Raw genomic sequence first — 16,606 nt, 5'->3', positions numbered from 1 at the left:
ACCTTTTTATTTTTCTTTAACAGCATTCGGGCATCAAACCCTGAAAACGATGCCCCAGACTCTGTCTTGTCAGCTCAGGGCCACAGTGGGGATAAGTGGCAATATTTACATCACGAACTCTCATCAAAACTCGGGCTCCCGCTACCTAAGCAGGTGCAGCCTCAGGTCAGTACATGCCTACACAGTATAACTAATAAGCACGTTGATCTTTGAAAATGCAACAAACATTCATCACATACACATCTCCCTTCTGTATTACGTAGTCCTTTATTTACAGAAAGTGAAGAATTCAAGTGCATTTTTCATTTGACTCACCCCTTTTCGCCCTCCTGGAAATCCTGCAGTAAAGGCCACTCCTTCATGCTTCTGTGGCACCCCAAGCTTCCCTAATCACGGCTCTTAGCGTCCTGTGTGCCTGTTGCTTTGTCTGTGTTTCCCATTGGGTGGTATGCCCGCCTGGTTCACATGATCAAATCGCAGTTTCGATATGTTAAATGAATAAAGGAATGAATAATAGAAGTTTTTTTTAAAAAAAAAAAACAAAACACTGTAAAAACAGCGCTGTATTACTGTCATCCTTTTATCAAGAGCTAATTTGCATTCTGGTGTACCAGCCCCCGGTACCTGCATTCCACCAGCACGCGCTCTTACTGCCTCGGCAGGTTTTATTCGGACCACTCCAGCTGCGGCTGGATTTCTGTCTAACCAGGGAGCCCATGAGCAGAATAGCCCTGTTGCTCACAGCAGTCAAGCTCTTCTGCCTTCAGCTTTGCCCTCATGCTGCCCAGGCAGATGTGACCAGTCCTTTTCCCAGTTCTCCAGTCTGGTGGGAACTTTTCAGCTGTATTCTGCTGAGAACCTTCTGTAACCTGTGAAGGTTGAATTAAACTCAATGTTGAATTAAACCAAGACTGCTTCAGTCTCGGTTTCTCCTTGTCACACACACCGTAACACGTATGTGGTTCTCTTTCCAAAGTAGAACGTCCTCAAGAGTTCTTTCCCCCAAGCAGAGTCAGATATTGCCGCACCGTGAGCTTCGCCCTTACTCATGTTCCAGTCTGAAACTTTCTCTCTGCTAAAATCGCAGCGCATTTTTAATACTTATTTAACTTCTCGGTAATAATTCAGGAGGCAGATATGTCCCTGGAGGTGACTGTGCTGTATTCCAAGAGTTGGCTGTATACCGGGGGCCTCCCCTAAATGGGAAGAGAAACAGCTCACCTCATCACGTGAGGGGTATTGCTACTAAATTGAAAGATTAATGATTAATGATTGTACTCCGTTTTTCAAGGGATGCTTTATTTCCCCCCATTTTGATACCTAAATGGATCCTCAAGTGTCTAAGTAGCTTTTCATGACCTTTCAAACCTGTCCACAATATTTAAGATTTAACTGTTTTGTCTGACAGGTGACAGGGTAGCAGAAAGCCTGATGTGACAGTAACACGTGAAGGCCATTTTGCTGTTTTCTGTTAACATCGCCAGGATCGGGGCGCCTGGGTGGCTCAGTGGGTTAAGCCGCTGCCTTCGGCTCGGATCATGATCTCAGGGTCCTGGGATCGAGTCCCACATCGGGCTCTCTGCTCGGCGGGGGGCCTCCTTCCCTTCCTCTCTCTCTGTGATCTCTTCCCTTCCTCTCTCCTACTGTGATCTCTCTCTGAAGAAAAAAAAAAAAACATCGCCAGGATCTCAAATTGTAACAAGGCTCCCCTTTTTCATATAGGTTGCCACAAATATGAGTGTTCTGCCCAGTGTGAGTGTGTATAACTTTAGATACCCCACAACTGAAGAATTGAAAACATACACCATACAGCTGGAAGACCTGCGTCAAGAAGCCAGTAATCTGCAGACCCAGGTAGCAATGTCACATGTATTTTCCTCATGGCTGTATCAAAGAAAGGAAATGGGACGCTGTGAATTAGTCAGAATTGTCTTTATTGAATAAACAGTAGACTCATAATGGAGTGGATCCTAGAATTGCAAATAGAATCTCTTTCCAGCTCACATTTGGTAGTGGCTGCCTAATCATTGTGTACAAAGGCTTCTGAACCCACGTCCAGGATTGCCAGGAACAAGCAGCATTGTGTTTTTGTTGTTGTTGTTTTAAGATAGATTTGTTTATTTTAGCGATAGAGAAAGAGAGTGGGGGAGGGACAAGCCGACTCTGTACTGAGCACAGAGCCCGACATGGGGCTCCGTCCCAAGGACTCTTGAGATCATGACCTGAGGCCAAATCAAGTGGATGCTTAACCAACTGTGCCCCCCAGGTGCCCCCAACCAGGATGATTGTTGATTAGTATTGTCTGCAGCGGTGCTCTGTGATTGGAAGGGGGAGGAAGAAGGGGAGTATTGACAAGATTTACAACCTTGACTAGATTTAATGTTGAAATGGTATGCTGGGTCGTGTGCGGTTTCCACCAGAGAAGACGGTAGGAACCAGAGCCCACATGGGGCTCATTCGAGCTTTGGCTTGCGTCTAAATTACTTGTAACTGGCCAAGAATTCAAGGTGATCATGAGTTAAGAGAAAGAGGTGGCTGCAGCAGCTTATGCTAAAACATAAGGAGATCTGTGGCTCCCGAACTCACCAGGGCACCATGGCACCACCCTAGGTCCCCCCCTTGGAGTCGTACTTCTTCATCTTCATTTTAGTTATTTGTTCTTCTACCTACTTCAGGAAGTTTTCAAAACAACCACATTTAAAACAGTGTAACTTGTGGGGCACCTGGGTGGCTCAGGTCATGATCCCAGGGTCCTGAGATCGAGCCCTGCGTCGGGCTCTCTGCTCAGTGGGGAGCCTGCTTCCCTTCCTCTCTCTCTCTCTCTCTCTCTCTCTCTCTGCCTGCCTCTCTGCCTACTTGTGATCTCTGTCCAATTTAAAAAAAAAAATCTTAAAAAAAAAGTGTAACTTGTAAACTTCAACAGAAATCAGGGAAAATTTAGGCATAGGAAGGGAAGGAATCCTAATGATTTTACTTTTTCTTTTTTCCTCCTGATTCAGGAAAACCTGACAGAAGAAACATACATAAATTTGGATAAAAAGTTATTTGAGCTCTTTCTGACCCTCAGTCAGTGCCTTGGCAGTGTGGAGGAGACACTGCAGACACCTGGGCTCTTCAGAGGGGATGTCTGTGCACAGCAGGTGCACTATGAGGTAGGGAATTTCCAGCAAGCCCAGTGCCGGCCCATTGCTGCAGGCAGCCCACCATTTAAGCCCAAGAAGAAGCCTTTTAAGATTAGAGTCCATTCCCTGTGTCTTCCTTCCTCTCTTCGCAGACGCTGGCTCTTGAGTTGAAAAAACTTTACTTAGCTATGGGTGATAAAAAGAATGACCTTGTGAAAGCCATGGCCTGGCCCGGGAGCAACACCAGTTTGTTTCTTGAATGTTTCAACAACCTCCAAGTCTACCTGGAGCACACCCAGGCCACAGCCGCTGCTAAAAGCAAGTCCCTGAAAGCTGGCCTGGACTATAACCGCAGTTACCAGGTACAGAGCTAGGCACTTGGCTTTCTTTGGCACTGTTTTAGGTTAATTTCCGTTAATTCCATCATTCTTGGTGGCATTTGTGAATAGGGATTGTTGAGGAAAACGGCGAGACGGTCTCTCTGGGAGGGTTTCTAGGTTAGTTCTGCTGCACGTGGTTGGAGACCGTTTATTTGAAAGCGAGGTCCTTCCCAGAGTTGCGGTATGAATTTGTTAGGTCGACCTAACACAGCTTCTTTCCTGTGTTACACTTAGATGTTAATGAGCGTCATACAGGAGGATTCTAGGTACCAGGGAGCCATTAAAGTTTTTGAGCAAAGGAAGGACAGTCTGTGTGTGTTTCAGGTAGATTCATCTGGCTCTTGTCTTTTGTGGCTTGAAGGGGAGACTTGAGGCAACAAACGATTTTACTAGCTTCCTAACTAGAGACGATTTTAGTAGCTTCCTAACTAGAGGAAAAGAAGTGAAACACAACACCATTTACGAAGGGGTCTCGCCCATAAAATCAAACCTCAGTCTGATGAGGCCCCTCGAATCCAAGTAAAAGAGACCCAAGGAAAGAAGAGTGTTTGGAGCAGCACAGTGGGAGGGCGGTCAGCCCCATCCAGACGGTGGGAAGCTGCGTAGGAATAAAGACCTAGTTTTTCCACGATCCCACCCCAAATCCCAGGAACAAAAAAGAGGTGCTTGGAGATGCCTGCTGCTGTTAGCCCATTTCAACCTATTGGACCTCATTTAGATTCCAATTCAAACAAACCAAAAAGAAAAATCACAGGCAATTAGAGAAATGTGAACCTGTTCTGACAGTTAATAGTACTAAGGAATTATTGTTGATCTGTAGTATTTTTAGAGGGAAGACTCTTTTAAAGAGACACTTACACTGATGAAATAAAATGTCTGGGATTTGTTTCAAAAAATCTGAGGGGAGGGAAATCAGGTACAGTCAGGAAAGCTCAGGGGAGGAGACAGAGCAGAGACCACCGGCTACAAGTCAGTGATTGTTAAAGCCAGGTGATGGTGACACGGGGAGTCCTTTATTTTGGTCCATGTTTGAAACTCCTGGTAGCACAAATATTAAAGGACAAGTAAATTTTAAGAAAAGGTACTGAAAGCCAAAATGAGACTCTTAACTGTTTTCCTGAATTTATCTTCCTATGCAGAATGAAATAAAGCGACTATACGATCAACTTAGTAAATATAAAACATCTTTACAGCAGTCTTTGAATGAAATTAGTGGCCAGAGTATTGATGAACAGCTTCAGGTAATCAAGTCAAAATAGTTAAACCGATCTACCCCGGGAACGAAGAGTTTTGTGCGGAAGCTGTCTTCTAAATCACTTCCTTTGTGAGCAGTGGCAAGGCTTAAGTAAATAGATAAAAATGAAAACGATTTATGTGGAACCAGTAAGTTAAAAGAGAAAATTAAACCAACACAAGACCATTGTCCCCTCCCAACTGGGCAAAAGTGTAAGTTTGTGCCGTGTCGGTGAGGGTGTTGGGAAAGGAGACCCCTCCTTCTCTCGGGAGGGGCGGTGATCCGTCCCCATCCGGCTTCTCAGGGTCACTGGGTTATGCACCCACAGCAGTTTCACTTCCTTCATTCACTTAGCAAGTATTCATTGAGCACCTACTATGTTCAGACACCGCTCTAGGCATTGGACTGGCCTTATCCTAAGGAAGACAAGTGCAAAGAAATAAATATGTATATAAATACTCAAGGATGGACCAGGTAGCACTGCCTGAATCAGAAACCCTTACACAGCCCCAAAGCCATTAAGAGCTGATGGTTACGAAAGCAGTGGGGGGCCTTCCAGTGGCCTACTGTGCATCAAAGGCTAAGAGGAGTCAGGTGTTGGTGCTGATGAGAAGAGCGGCTGAGAAGCTGCTGGGTGAGGACACCGGAGGACGGGTGCATCAGCGAGTGTGAGGGTGGGCACGGATGCCTGTGCTGGGGTGAGCGTCAGACGGTCTGAGATCAGATCGTCAGCTGGGGCTCTTCGGCAGAAGCAGGAGGTGAGGGAAGAGGAGCGGGACTTTCATGTTTCCCTGATTTTTTGTTTGTGTGTGTCTGTGCTGTTTAATTCTTTTAAAATGAATATATGTACCTCTCTGACTCATTAAAGGATTTTACCTTTCTGCGTCGTCTCTCACTTTAGAAGGCAGACGCGTGCACAGTGGAGCTGCGGAACTCCGAGAACCGAGTGGCAAAGCTAAGAGACGAAGGGGAGAGGCTTCATTTACCTTATGTTTTATTGCAAGAGGTCTACAAATTGGAGGTGTGTCTGAGTGGAAAACATTCAGTCAGGGAATTCCTGTGATTATAAGGAGGAAGACTTGCTTCTTCCATGAAGGGAGTTTAGATTCATTCTCTCATTTGGATTATTTTCATGACTGGATAAAGACGCTTTTTCTTTTCAGGATTTACTTGACAGTATGTGGGGAATCCTGAGAGCCAGGTACACGGAACTGAGCAGCCCTTTCATCACGGAGAGCCAGCAAGATGCCTTGTTGCGAGGCATGGTAGAACTCGTGGACATTGGGAAGGAAAAGCTTGCGCACAACCACTTACAGCAAACCAAGAGTAAAGCTGCCTTACAGGCTCAAATACAGAATCACAAGGTAAGATACAGGTCAGATTACCTTTTCATAGAATTTTAAGTCGTCTGACTTAGCATCCATTTTCTTCCTCGGTGAAATATCCATTGATCATTGGTTCATTCACTCGTCGTTTTGACAGACATCTATTAGAGGGCTCCCAGTACACGAGGAACCCTGCTAACCTCTTAGAACATGATTGAATGGAAACAGACACATTTCCTTACATTCCTGGAACTTTTGGTTGAAAGAGAAGGCATATTTATGAAGGAGTCCTTCAGATAGATTTAAAATTGAGATATGTGCCTTCAGAGCATTTAAGAGGAGAAATTGAATTCAGGAAATTAGGGAAGGCTTTCCTGAGAACTGAGACCACAAGAAATACCTCTGTACCTCCGTACAGAAATGTATACCTAGGGTAAAGCTACAATAACTCTTTCAGTTTTCCACTCATTTATTAAACAGAAACCTCATGATCACAAACTAAACCCCTGTAATAATGTAAGTGGTGATGTAATAAATGTAAGACAGTTCCTGCCTAAAGAAGTCTAGGCTTGTGACAAGTAGACCTTAGTCTAAGAACTTCAGAGGTAAATATTCTATAAAGAATGGAGGGAGAAAGGAGAACACTGTGAATATTCACAGTGTGTTGGGACCTATGCTGGATGCTGTTCTAAACCTTCACTGTATCTTCTTCAAAGAAATAGAAGGTATTCACATAAGTTCCTCCACTTAGAAGGGGCGGCTGACTATAGGTGGAGGACAACCCTGTGAAGCAAAGCCTTCCTCTGTAAAGGTTCTTAAAGTATTAACCTGGGAGTTTTTACATCCCAGGATCCCAAGAGACCTTGTCAACAAATTCCCTTTATTTGTCCATTTCATTAAATAGAAAATCAAGCCATAGTGTAGGAACCTCTGGCTGTTCCGTGTGTGGGCTTCTCAGGCTCACGCATCTATCCCTCCATTTTATTGTCTTGAAATACATCAGCCACATACCTACCTTTCTGTAAAGTTTCTTAAAACTCAGTAACGGATTTAGGATGCTCTCACTGGAAAAAAATTGAAATTGACTAATAATGTTTGCCCTTTTACATGGACCGTTTTGTGGAAAATGTTACCTACGATGATTTTTCTTCATGATTTGTTAAAATGCCACTAAAGACTAAAGGGTATACACAATTTTCTTTTTTCTTTCCTTAAATGTTTCACTCTACATGGCTGTCATGGGATTTGGGATTAAAAAGCAAATATAACTGTATAAAAGGTGAAAGTAATTTGGTCTGTAAGTTCTCACAGTGCAGAAATAAATAAATCTGAAAACCTTGTTCATTTTACAGCTTTTTTTCCGGAAGCTTGTTGCTGACATGCTGTTGATCCGAACATACGCCAACAAAATGCTTCCTTCTTTATTGCAAAAGAAAGAGATGTTTGGGGCAGAACAAATAAAAGAAGTTAAATTACTGGAGGAAAAGTCACACCAGTGTGGAATAAAGCTGCAGAGTTTGCTACAGGTGTTTATTTGGGTTATGTAAACCTTGTACATAAGCCTGGATATTTGTACATAAGCCCGGATATTTAACTACCGCCTCCCAGTGTCCAGAAACCTCTATTTATCATTAAGCTGGCGTTAAATGGGAACTAACAATGAGGAGTGTGGATGCCTGTTCCAGCTCTGACTGCTACTCCCTGAGTGAAATATTTCTCATACATACATTAGGGAATGACCCAGCATCTTCCCACCTTCTAGGTCTGTGTGCAAATAAACAAAACTGAGAGCACTGTAAGATCCTGAATGAAGTCTTCCACATGAAGCTTAGTCAGTGGTTCCAAAACAGCTCTTCCCAAAGAGGACAGGCTGAAGTGCACCCCTGATAGTCTTATCCCAGTTCACAGAAGAAAATTGTCTGCATGAAGTTCTCTCTCAGTTTTAAGGTTTTCACCTTTAACTTCTTAAACACAGTGGATGGTAGCCCTTTAAGGAAATAACCAAAAAGCAAGGGACTATCCAGCTTTATTGTGTGATCATGTTATTTTATGCTAATGAAATGAATTTTCTGACTAGTTTGTCAAATTGATATTTATAGCAGTATCTCATGGTATTAAAAAAAGAGACCCTCTGAGCCCAAAGAGTGCCCCGCATAGCAGAGTGACCCAGAGTGACTACTTCAGTAAATAAGAGAATTGATAAGGGGGTTATTTTTCCAACAGGTAATACTTAGTGTCTATAAGTCAGTTGTCTAGTGTGCTGAGATCCTGATGGTGAGCCTCTGTAGACACAAAGAGAACTAGGATAAGGCAAGACTTGGGCTAAGAAGATAGTCCTCCCCTGATGAAATGTAAGCCCACATTCCCCCGACAGTGGAATTATGCTCTTAGCAGCACAGTTGGGTAATGGTCAGTGGGCTGGGGGTTGGAGCAGGGAGGGGGGATGTAAGCTTAGAGGAGCCTCTGTTAAGAAGTCAGCCCCTTCCTTTCCAAGTAAACGAAAGGCTCTCTTCCAGCTCTGAAGTCTTCCAGAGGTGTGTATGCCTAGAGTATCCCTTTAACTTAATTATACTAGTCCCTACTTGGTTTGATGAGACAAGCATAAAATGTGCCAACTGGATTTTTTGAAACTGTCTCCACAAAGACAATGGAATGGTTTTGCATTAGACCTTGAGCTCTTGTAAGGGTGGCTTATATCTCTCAGAAACCCCTGGAATCTGTGTTTTAATTTTGTATGGTCTCCTAGTTCATTTTTATTCTTAAGGTTAATTTGGCCATTGTCTAGAACTATTCTAGAAAAGGACTCCCACTGACGTTACATTCTTGATTCTCTAGAGATGGGAAGAATTTGATGAAAACTATACATCTCTTGAAAAGGATCTGGAAATCCTGGTATCTACGTTGCCCTCTGTGAGTTTGGTGGAAGAGACAGAGGAAAGATTAGCAGAAAGGATTTCATTTTACCAGGTAATTTTGCTCCCATCACTTGGTGTTTTCTTTTGCTTTGACCAAATCACTCACCTTTGGAGGTGAGTGGTTTGAATGGAAGTGCATCACACCGCTCACCGTTAGACCTCCACCGGGAAACTGTGGATTGGGCTTCGGGCTGCTCCGTGTAGCCTCCGGTCTGCTTTAGGGTGGAGGTTCTGGGTTTGAGTCCTGGCTCTCGTCTGTCCCTGTGTCACCCTTTTGTCTCCCAAGTCTCTCTTTCTTTATCTGTGGAATGTAGGTAATCGGGCTGGTTCTCCCTGTCTCAGGAGGTGGGTGTCAGTGGGTATGGAAACAAGTTCAAGTACAGAAAGAACTTTCTAGAGCAGGGGCCTCTAAACCTATATTGGGTTTTCTTCAGCAAAGCCCTGTTGGGACACAGCCCATGAAAGAGGCAATAATCTGTTCCCTGCCACCAGCATTCTAAAAGGACTTCATACAAAATTTTTCTTGTGCAACATTTAGTAGTATCGTCTTCAAAGTCTCTGTGCCTCCAATCTAGGTGCCATAGAAAAGAGAGCACCTTAAAACTGCTTTCGAGCGGCACTGAGATCACGACCAAGGTAAAAATGAGTTCTAAGTCTTCTCGACAGAAAACCTAAATCACTTAGTTCTAACTGTGGAATATATGTCGTCAGCATCTGAGCTGTGCGATTGGAGGTGGCACTCAGACGTCCACTTCAGAACTTCAAAAGCAGGTGTGTTGCCTGAGTAGACTCTGGGATAGAAAATGCATAAAGTACTTGGCAGGACCCTGCCCTTCCTCAGAAGCATTTCAACTCCTAGAAGGAACATTTTCCAGAGGCAGTGACGCTGTAGTTGTGCTGTCTAGGTGCCTGGAAAGGGACAATTGATCTCTTTGCCATGTCACTATATTGAGCATAACAGAGATAAATCTGAATCCTCTGGGGGCAGGAAGCTGCTGCTTAATTCTTTGTTAGCCTCAGGATGCGACGTACCCACTGAATAGCTGAGGGAATGCAGAGGAAAACAGCATTTTAAACCTCCTCGTAGAAGACTAATGATTTCCCCAGAAGTGATCGTGTCCCTTCAATTGCAACCTGTGAGGGGTGCCTGAGTGGCTCAATGGGTTAGGTCAGCTCAGGTCATGATCCCAGGGTCCTGGGATCGAGTCCCATATCGGGCTCTCTGCTCAGCAGGGGGCCTGCTTCCCCCCCCTCCCCCTGATTCCCCCCTCCCCCGGCTTTTCCACCTCCCCCTGCTTCTCCACCTACTTGTGATCTCTCTCTGTCAAATAAATTAAAATCTTTAAAATAAATAAATTGCAACCTGTGATTCTGTTAAATTTAAATGTTTTAAGTGAAATCATTCTAAGACTTTTAAATAAATTTGCCAGGCCTAAAAAGCCAATGTCTTGTCAAGCCCATCTCACTTAGATCCTTAGGTCATTCTCGGTCCTCTGCGTCATGGAGAGATTTGTATCTATCAGTAGGCCATGAACCGTGGTGCCTTTGTGGCCCCTTAACAAGGAATGATCCTTGTTAAATGCTGTCTCTGTACCTTATGGGCTGAGTAGCCATCACAGTCTGTCCTGTGTATAAAATGGCATAACTAAAACTTCTCAGGGCTACACTAGGGGTGCCTGGGTGGCTCAGTCAGTTAAGCATCTGCCTTCTGCTCAGGTTATGATCCCAGAGTCCTGGGATGGATCCCCGTGTCGGGCTCCCTGTTACAGGGGAGCCTGCTTCTCCCTCTCCTTCTGCCTGCTGCTCCCCCTGCTTGTGCTTGCTCATTCTCTCAAAGCAATAAATAAAATCTTCTTAAAAAAAAAAACAAAAAACTTCTCAGAGATACTCTAAAGATGAAGGTCTTGCACTAAAGGCTTAGAAAATTAGAACTTTTTTGTTGTTTTTAAGATTTTTAAAAAATTTTTAATATTTTTTAATGTTGTGTTAGTCACCCTACAGTACATCATTAGTTTTTGGTGTAGGGTCCCATGATTCACTGTTCGCGTATAATACCCAGTGCTCCTTGCAGTCCATGCTCTCCTTAATACCCAAGAGCAGGCTCACCCATTCCTTCACCACCCTCTCTCCCTCTGAAATCCTCAGTTTGTTTCCAGGAGTCCTTGGTGTCTCATGGTTTGTCCCCTGCTCTGATTTCCCTCGCTTCGTTTTTTCTTCCTTCTCCTCCTGTCCTTTGTGCTGTTTTTATGTTCCACAAATAAGTGAAAACATACGGTAATTGACTCTCTCTGCTTGACTTCTTTCATTTAGCATAATCCCCTCCAGTTTCATCCATGTCAGTGCAAATGGTGGGTATTCATCCTTTCTGATGGCTGAGTAATACTCCATTGTATGTATGGACCATGTCTTCTTTATCCATTTGTCTGTTGAAGGGCATCTCAGCTCCTTCCAGTTTGGCTATTGTGGATTTTGCTGCTAAGAACACGGGGTGCATATGGCCCTTCTTTTCACTATATCTGTATCTTTAGGGTAAATACCCAGTAGTGAAATTGCTGGGTTAGAGGGTAGCTCTATTTTTAACTTTTTGAGGAACCTCTACATTGTTTAACAAAATGACTGCACCAACTTAGATTCCCACCAACAGTGTAAGAGAGTTCCCCTTTCTCCACATCCTCTCCAACATTTGTTTCTTGCCTTGTCAGTTTTTTGCCATTCTAACTGTTGTAAGGTGGTATCTCAGTGTGGTTTTGATTTGAATTTCCCTGATGGCTAATGATGTGGAACATTTTTTTCATGTGTCTGTTAGTCATTCATATGTCGTCTTTGGAGAAGTATCTGTTCCTGTATTCTGCCCACTTTTTGACTTGATTATTTGTGTTTTGTGGTGTTGAGTCTGTAAAGTTCTTTCTAGATCTTGGATATCAGCCCTTTATCTGTAGTGTCTTTTGCAAATACCTTCTCCCACTCCATGGGTTCCCTCTTTGTTTTGTTGACTGTTTCCTTTGCTGTGCAGAAGCTTTTAATCTTGATGAAGTCCCAAAAGTTCATTTTTGTTTTTGTTTCCCTTGCCTTTGGAGACGTATCTTAAAAGAAGTTGCTGTGGCCGATGTTGAAGAAGTTACTGCCTATCTTCTCCTCTAGGATTTTGATGGATTTCTGTCTCACATTCAGGTCTTTCATCCGTTTAGAGTTTATCTTTGTGTACGGTGTAAGAGAATGGTCGAGTTTCATTCTTCTACACATAGCTGTCCAATTTTCCCAGCACCACTTATTGAAGAAACTTTTTTCCACTGGGTATTTTTTCCTGCTTTGTCAAAGATTAGTTGACCGTAGAGTTGAAGGTCCATTTCATGCAACATGGTGCCCCCAGTTTTGTTTTTCTCTTTCAACATTTCCTTGGTGATTCAGGGTCTTTTCTGGTTCCATACAAATTTTAGGATTATTTGTTCCCGCACTTTGAAAAATGCCATTGGTATTTTGATAGGAGTGGCATTGAAAGTACAGGTTGCTCTGGGCAACAATGTTTATTCTTCTGATCCATGAGCATGGAATGTTTTTGCATCTTTTTGTGTCTTCAGTTTCTTTCATACATATTCTGTAGTTTCTTGAGTATAGATCCTTTATCTCTTTGGTTAGGTTTATTCCATGGTATCTTATGATTTTTGGTGCTTTTAAATGGAATCGATTCCCTAATTTCTCTTTCTACAGTTACATTGTTAGTGTGTAGCAAAGCAACTGATTTCTGTGCATTGATTTTGTATCCTGCCACATTACTGAATTGCTGTATGAGTTCTAGTAATTTGGGGGTTGAGTTTTTTGGGTTTTCCACATAAAGTACCATACCTACAAAGAGAGAGAGTTTGACTTTTTCTTTGCCAATTTGAATACCTTGTATTTCTTTTTGTTGTCTGATTGCTGTTGCTGGGACTTCTAGTACTATGTTAAACAAGAGTGGCAAGAGTGGGCATCCTTGTCCTGTTCCTGATCATAGGGGAAAGGCTCTCAGCTTTTCTCTGTCGAGAATGATATTTGCTATGGGCTTTTCATGGATGGTTTTTATGAATTTGAGGAATGTTCCTTTATCCTGACACTCCAAAGAGTTTTAATCAGGAAAGGATGCTGTATTTATTTTTTAAGCAATCTCTACACCCAGTGTGGGGCTTAACCTCATGACCCCGAGATCAGGATTCACACACTCTTCTGACCGAGCCAGCCAGGAGCCCAGGACTTTTTTTTTTTTAACTAATGTTGGTAGTTTTATTTATGCCTACAGGATCAGGTGGGAAGAGAGGGTTATGGATAGGAGTGGTGGAAAGGGCATTACAAGTAGAATTTTTTTAGTAATTTTTGAAAGTCTTAAGTTAATTGGAAAATAGCCAAAGTAACATTTTGATCAGAATTTTTTTAAGCCGAAATTTAAATAGCTGTCAGGTAAGTGTCATTAGCTGAACCCAGCAGTGCGAGATAATTGCTTTCAGACAGAGTTCTCTTCAGGGGGTCATTGTATTGCAATTCTAAAGATTTTCTTTTCATGAAGTTGGATTAGTGATGTACTGTTTTTAATTTTTCTGAAGTCCTCTTCCTTTTTTCCCTGTTGAATCCTTCCATTTAGAAGACTCTAGAAATGAATTTTTCCCTAGTCTTTGGACCTAAGCAATGATAAAGAAAATTTTTTTTATCCCCTTCAAACCTAGTTGCGATGTAAAGTGCTTACCCAGGCCAGACAGGGGCACAGAAATTTGGAGGCTGGCTGGGGGTGGGGAAGGGGGGACTTGCCACAGGAGAGTGTGGAAGAGAGGAGGCACTTCTGAAGGAGGCATGGCTACCCAGTTCCAGCCCATCGGTGCCACGTGAGAATCCACATCCCAGTTGCTTGACCTCCCAGTTTTCTCAGAGTCACAGGAAATCCTGATTACTATATTAAATATCCTGATTTTCAGAGATCATCTTCAGGTCACACAAAACTTGTCCGCAAGCTGAACGTGCCCTGTAGACTACCAGTTTGGTTTTTGCTTTTAGGTGGACAAGTTAACTCTTCGGTCTAAAGCTGTAAATTTTTGTTTTCTGTTTGTATGTGTAAGTCTCTAGAACAGAAGAAATGTGCCACAGAAGTGTGTTAGTCAGACACTCTCATCATGAAAGATGATCAGTAAAACATGCGTCGTGTTTCTTCAGCCACATGGCAAGAGCCTTACGGGTTGGGAGAGTATTGTTACTCTTTCTTCAGTAGCCTCTACTGGAGGTTTTTTGTTTGTTTTTTTTAAGATTTTATTTATTTATTTGACACAGAGGGATCACAAGTAGGCAGAGAGAGAGAGAGAGGAGGAAGCAGGCTCCCTGCCAAGCAGAGAGCCCGATGCGGTACTTGATCCCAGGACCCTGAGATCAGGACTTGAGCTGAAGGCAGAGGCTTAACCCACTGAGCCACCCAGGCACCCCTACTGGAGGTTTTTAATGAGGTATTTGTGAATAGGTTGACTGGCTTCATTTTTCAATAATTCATTCTGTGACTTTACCTTTTTTTTTTTAAGCAAATTAAAAGAAACATCGATGAAAAGCATGCCCGACTTTACCAGACTCTGAATGAAGGCAAACAGCTAGTGGCCTCCATGAGTTGTCCTGAACTAGAGGGCCAGATTGCAAAGCTAGAAGAGCAGTGGTTGGCCCTAAACAAAAAAATTGACCATGAACTACACAGACTACAAACACTTCTCAAGCATCTGCTCAGGTGTGTTTTCTTAGGGATGGATTAACACTCAGATTTCCACGTGGAGAAAGACCTCAGAGGGATCCTGTGGTCACCCAGATTTTACATGCGGTCTCCCTGTTTCAAGGTTATTTGTCAACAATCTAAAGCTCTTGGGTCCCTCTTCTGGGCTCAGTGCGATCTGGGTTCTTTGAGGTTGGTTTGCTAGACTCAGGATAATATGTAATCAGCTCTGTGAAAACTAGGAATTATGTTCTAAAGTTATACACGTTGCCTTTATACCATGTCCCTCTTCCCTATTCGCCTCCCAAAGTTCTTAAATTAAAAAATACTAACTTCAGCTAGTAGAAAAGTTTCAAAAAGTCTTCAGAATTCTTCGGAGAATTTTGTTTGGCGGACCTAACCTTGAACTCCTTGAGGAGGGTAAAGAACGTAAAACATTTGAATCTCCTCATCTCTGACTCACAGGGAACTATCTTAACCTAGTTAGTTTAAAGCTTACTAGATGTCCGAAAACAGATGAATGGATAAAGAAGATGTGGTGTATATTTTACACACGCACGCGCGCGCACGCACACACACACACGAGTATCATGCAGCCATCAAAAATGAAATTTTGCCATTTTCAAGGATGTGGATAGAACTAGAGGCTATTGTGCTGAGCAAAATGAGTCCCTCAGAGAAAGACAATTATCATATGATCTCCCTGGTATGAGGAATTTGAGAAAGAAGACAGAGGATCATAGGGTTAGGGAGGGAAAAAGGAAACAAGATGAAACCAGAGAGGGAGACAGTCCATTAGAGACTCTTAATCTCAGGGAACAAACTGAGAGTTGCTGGAGGGGGAGGGGTGGAAGAGATGGAGTGGTGGGGGATGGGCACCGGGGAGGGTGTGTGCTATGGGGAGTGTTGTGAATTGTGAAAGACTGATGAATCACAGACCTGTACCCCTGAAACAAATACATTATATGTTAATTAAAAAAAAGTTTAAAGCGTTTAAAGTTTAAAACTTAACAAGAGGAGAAGCATTTTGCTTGGATATTTTCCTTCACCTCCAATAAATAAGTTGGTATGGAGCCAAGAACACTTTATTATATAACTTACACAAATGCTGATTATAGTTTTATTATAAACAAATCTGTCGAGAACATTTAATGAATAAAAGCAATTGCTGTCCTTACCCATGGGTTTATTTTTGCATAGCTGTAATAAGAAAATGTCTTAGACTCTAAAAATGCCCATTTTGTTATAGATTAGTCATCAGTCATAGAAGGTGCCAGGAGCATTAGATTTGGGGGGTGGGGTATAACAAGGTGTAATCCTTAAAAACATGATTTTCTGAAGAATAGAGCTGATTGCCACAGGAAAACATACAGTAAAATGAGAAGAAAATAGGACAATGATGCATATCCACCATAAGAGAACATTTCTAATTTTCTTTCTCTCTCACTTTGCTCCTGTTAGTTATAACAGAGATTCGGATCAGTTAACCAAGTGGTTGGAATCTTCTCAGCAAACTCTGAATTACTGGAAAGAACAATCCCTCAATGTGTCTCAGGACTTGGATACAATTAGAAGCAACATAAACAAGTTTTTTGTAAGTTGTAATCAAATATGCTCAGATAATTTTTTTTTTTAGATTTTATTTATTTATTTGACAGACAGAGATCACAAATATGCAGAGAGGCAGGCAGAGAGAGAGGGGGATGCAGGCTCCCAGCTGAGCAGAGAGCCTGATGCAGGGCTCGATCTAGGACCCTGGGATCATGACCTGAGCCGAAGGCAGGGGCTTTGGCGCACTGAGCTACCCAGGTGCCCCTGCTCAGATAATTATTGTCAGAAAGAGCTATCAAGGGGAAATGGCCAGGGTTGATAGTAATGGTCTCCATAATCATTTGTGGATAAAGGATAAGACTTGGGCTA

At 42.8% G+C, this 16,606-nt stretch overlaps 1 protein-coding gene across 9 annotated transcripts in view; it reads left to right on the top strand.

Annotated features, from left to right (window-relative positions):
* The window catches only part of SYNE2 (spectrin repeat containing nuclear envelope protein 2), a 330,497-nt gene that overhangs the window by 237,752 nt on the left and 76,139 nt on the right, over positions 1 to 16,606 (top strand). For all 9 annotated transcript variants that reach the window (XR_014312639.1, XM_082734135.1, XM_082734134.1 and 6 more), the window contains exons 70-80: positions 24 to 165; positions 1,723 to 1,854; positions 3,000 to 3,152; positions 3,275 to 3,484; positions 4,642 to 4,743; positions 5,638 to 5,757; positions 5,900 to 6,100; positions 7,414 to 7,587; positions 8,897 to 9,028; positions 14,508 to 14,704; positions 16,148 to 16,280. Coding sequence is in view for 8 of the 9 variants with exons in the window: in XM_082734135.1 (XP_082590261.1) it covers positions 24 to 165; positions 1,723 to 1,854; positions 3,000 to 3,152; positions 3,275 to 3,484; positions 4,642 to 4,743; positions 5,638 to 5,757; positions 5,900 to 6,100; positions 7,414 to 7,587; positions 8,897 to 9,028; positions 14,508 to 14,704; positions 16,148 to 16,280 (1,696 nt within the window). In the remaining variant the exon portion in view is untranslated. The remainder of the gene's footprint in view (positions 1 to 23; positions 166 to 1,722; positions 1,855 to 2,999; positions 3,153 to 3,274; positions 3,485 to 4,641; positions 4,744 to 5,637; positions 5,758 to 5,899; positions 6,101 to 7,413; positions 7,588 to 8,896; positions 9,029 to 14,507; positions 14,705 to 16,147; positions 16,281 to 16,606) is intronic.

Source organism: Mustela nivalis (assembly GCF_964662115.1).
Source record: "Mustela nivalis genome assembly, chromosome: 6".
Taxonomy (NCBI): Eukaryota; Metazoa; Chordata; class Mammalia; order Carnivora; family Mustelidae; genus Mustela; species Mustela nivalis.
This window is presented reverse-complemented; position numbering and strand designations above follow the sequence as displayed.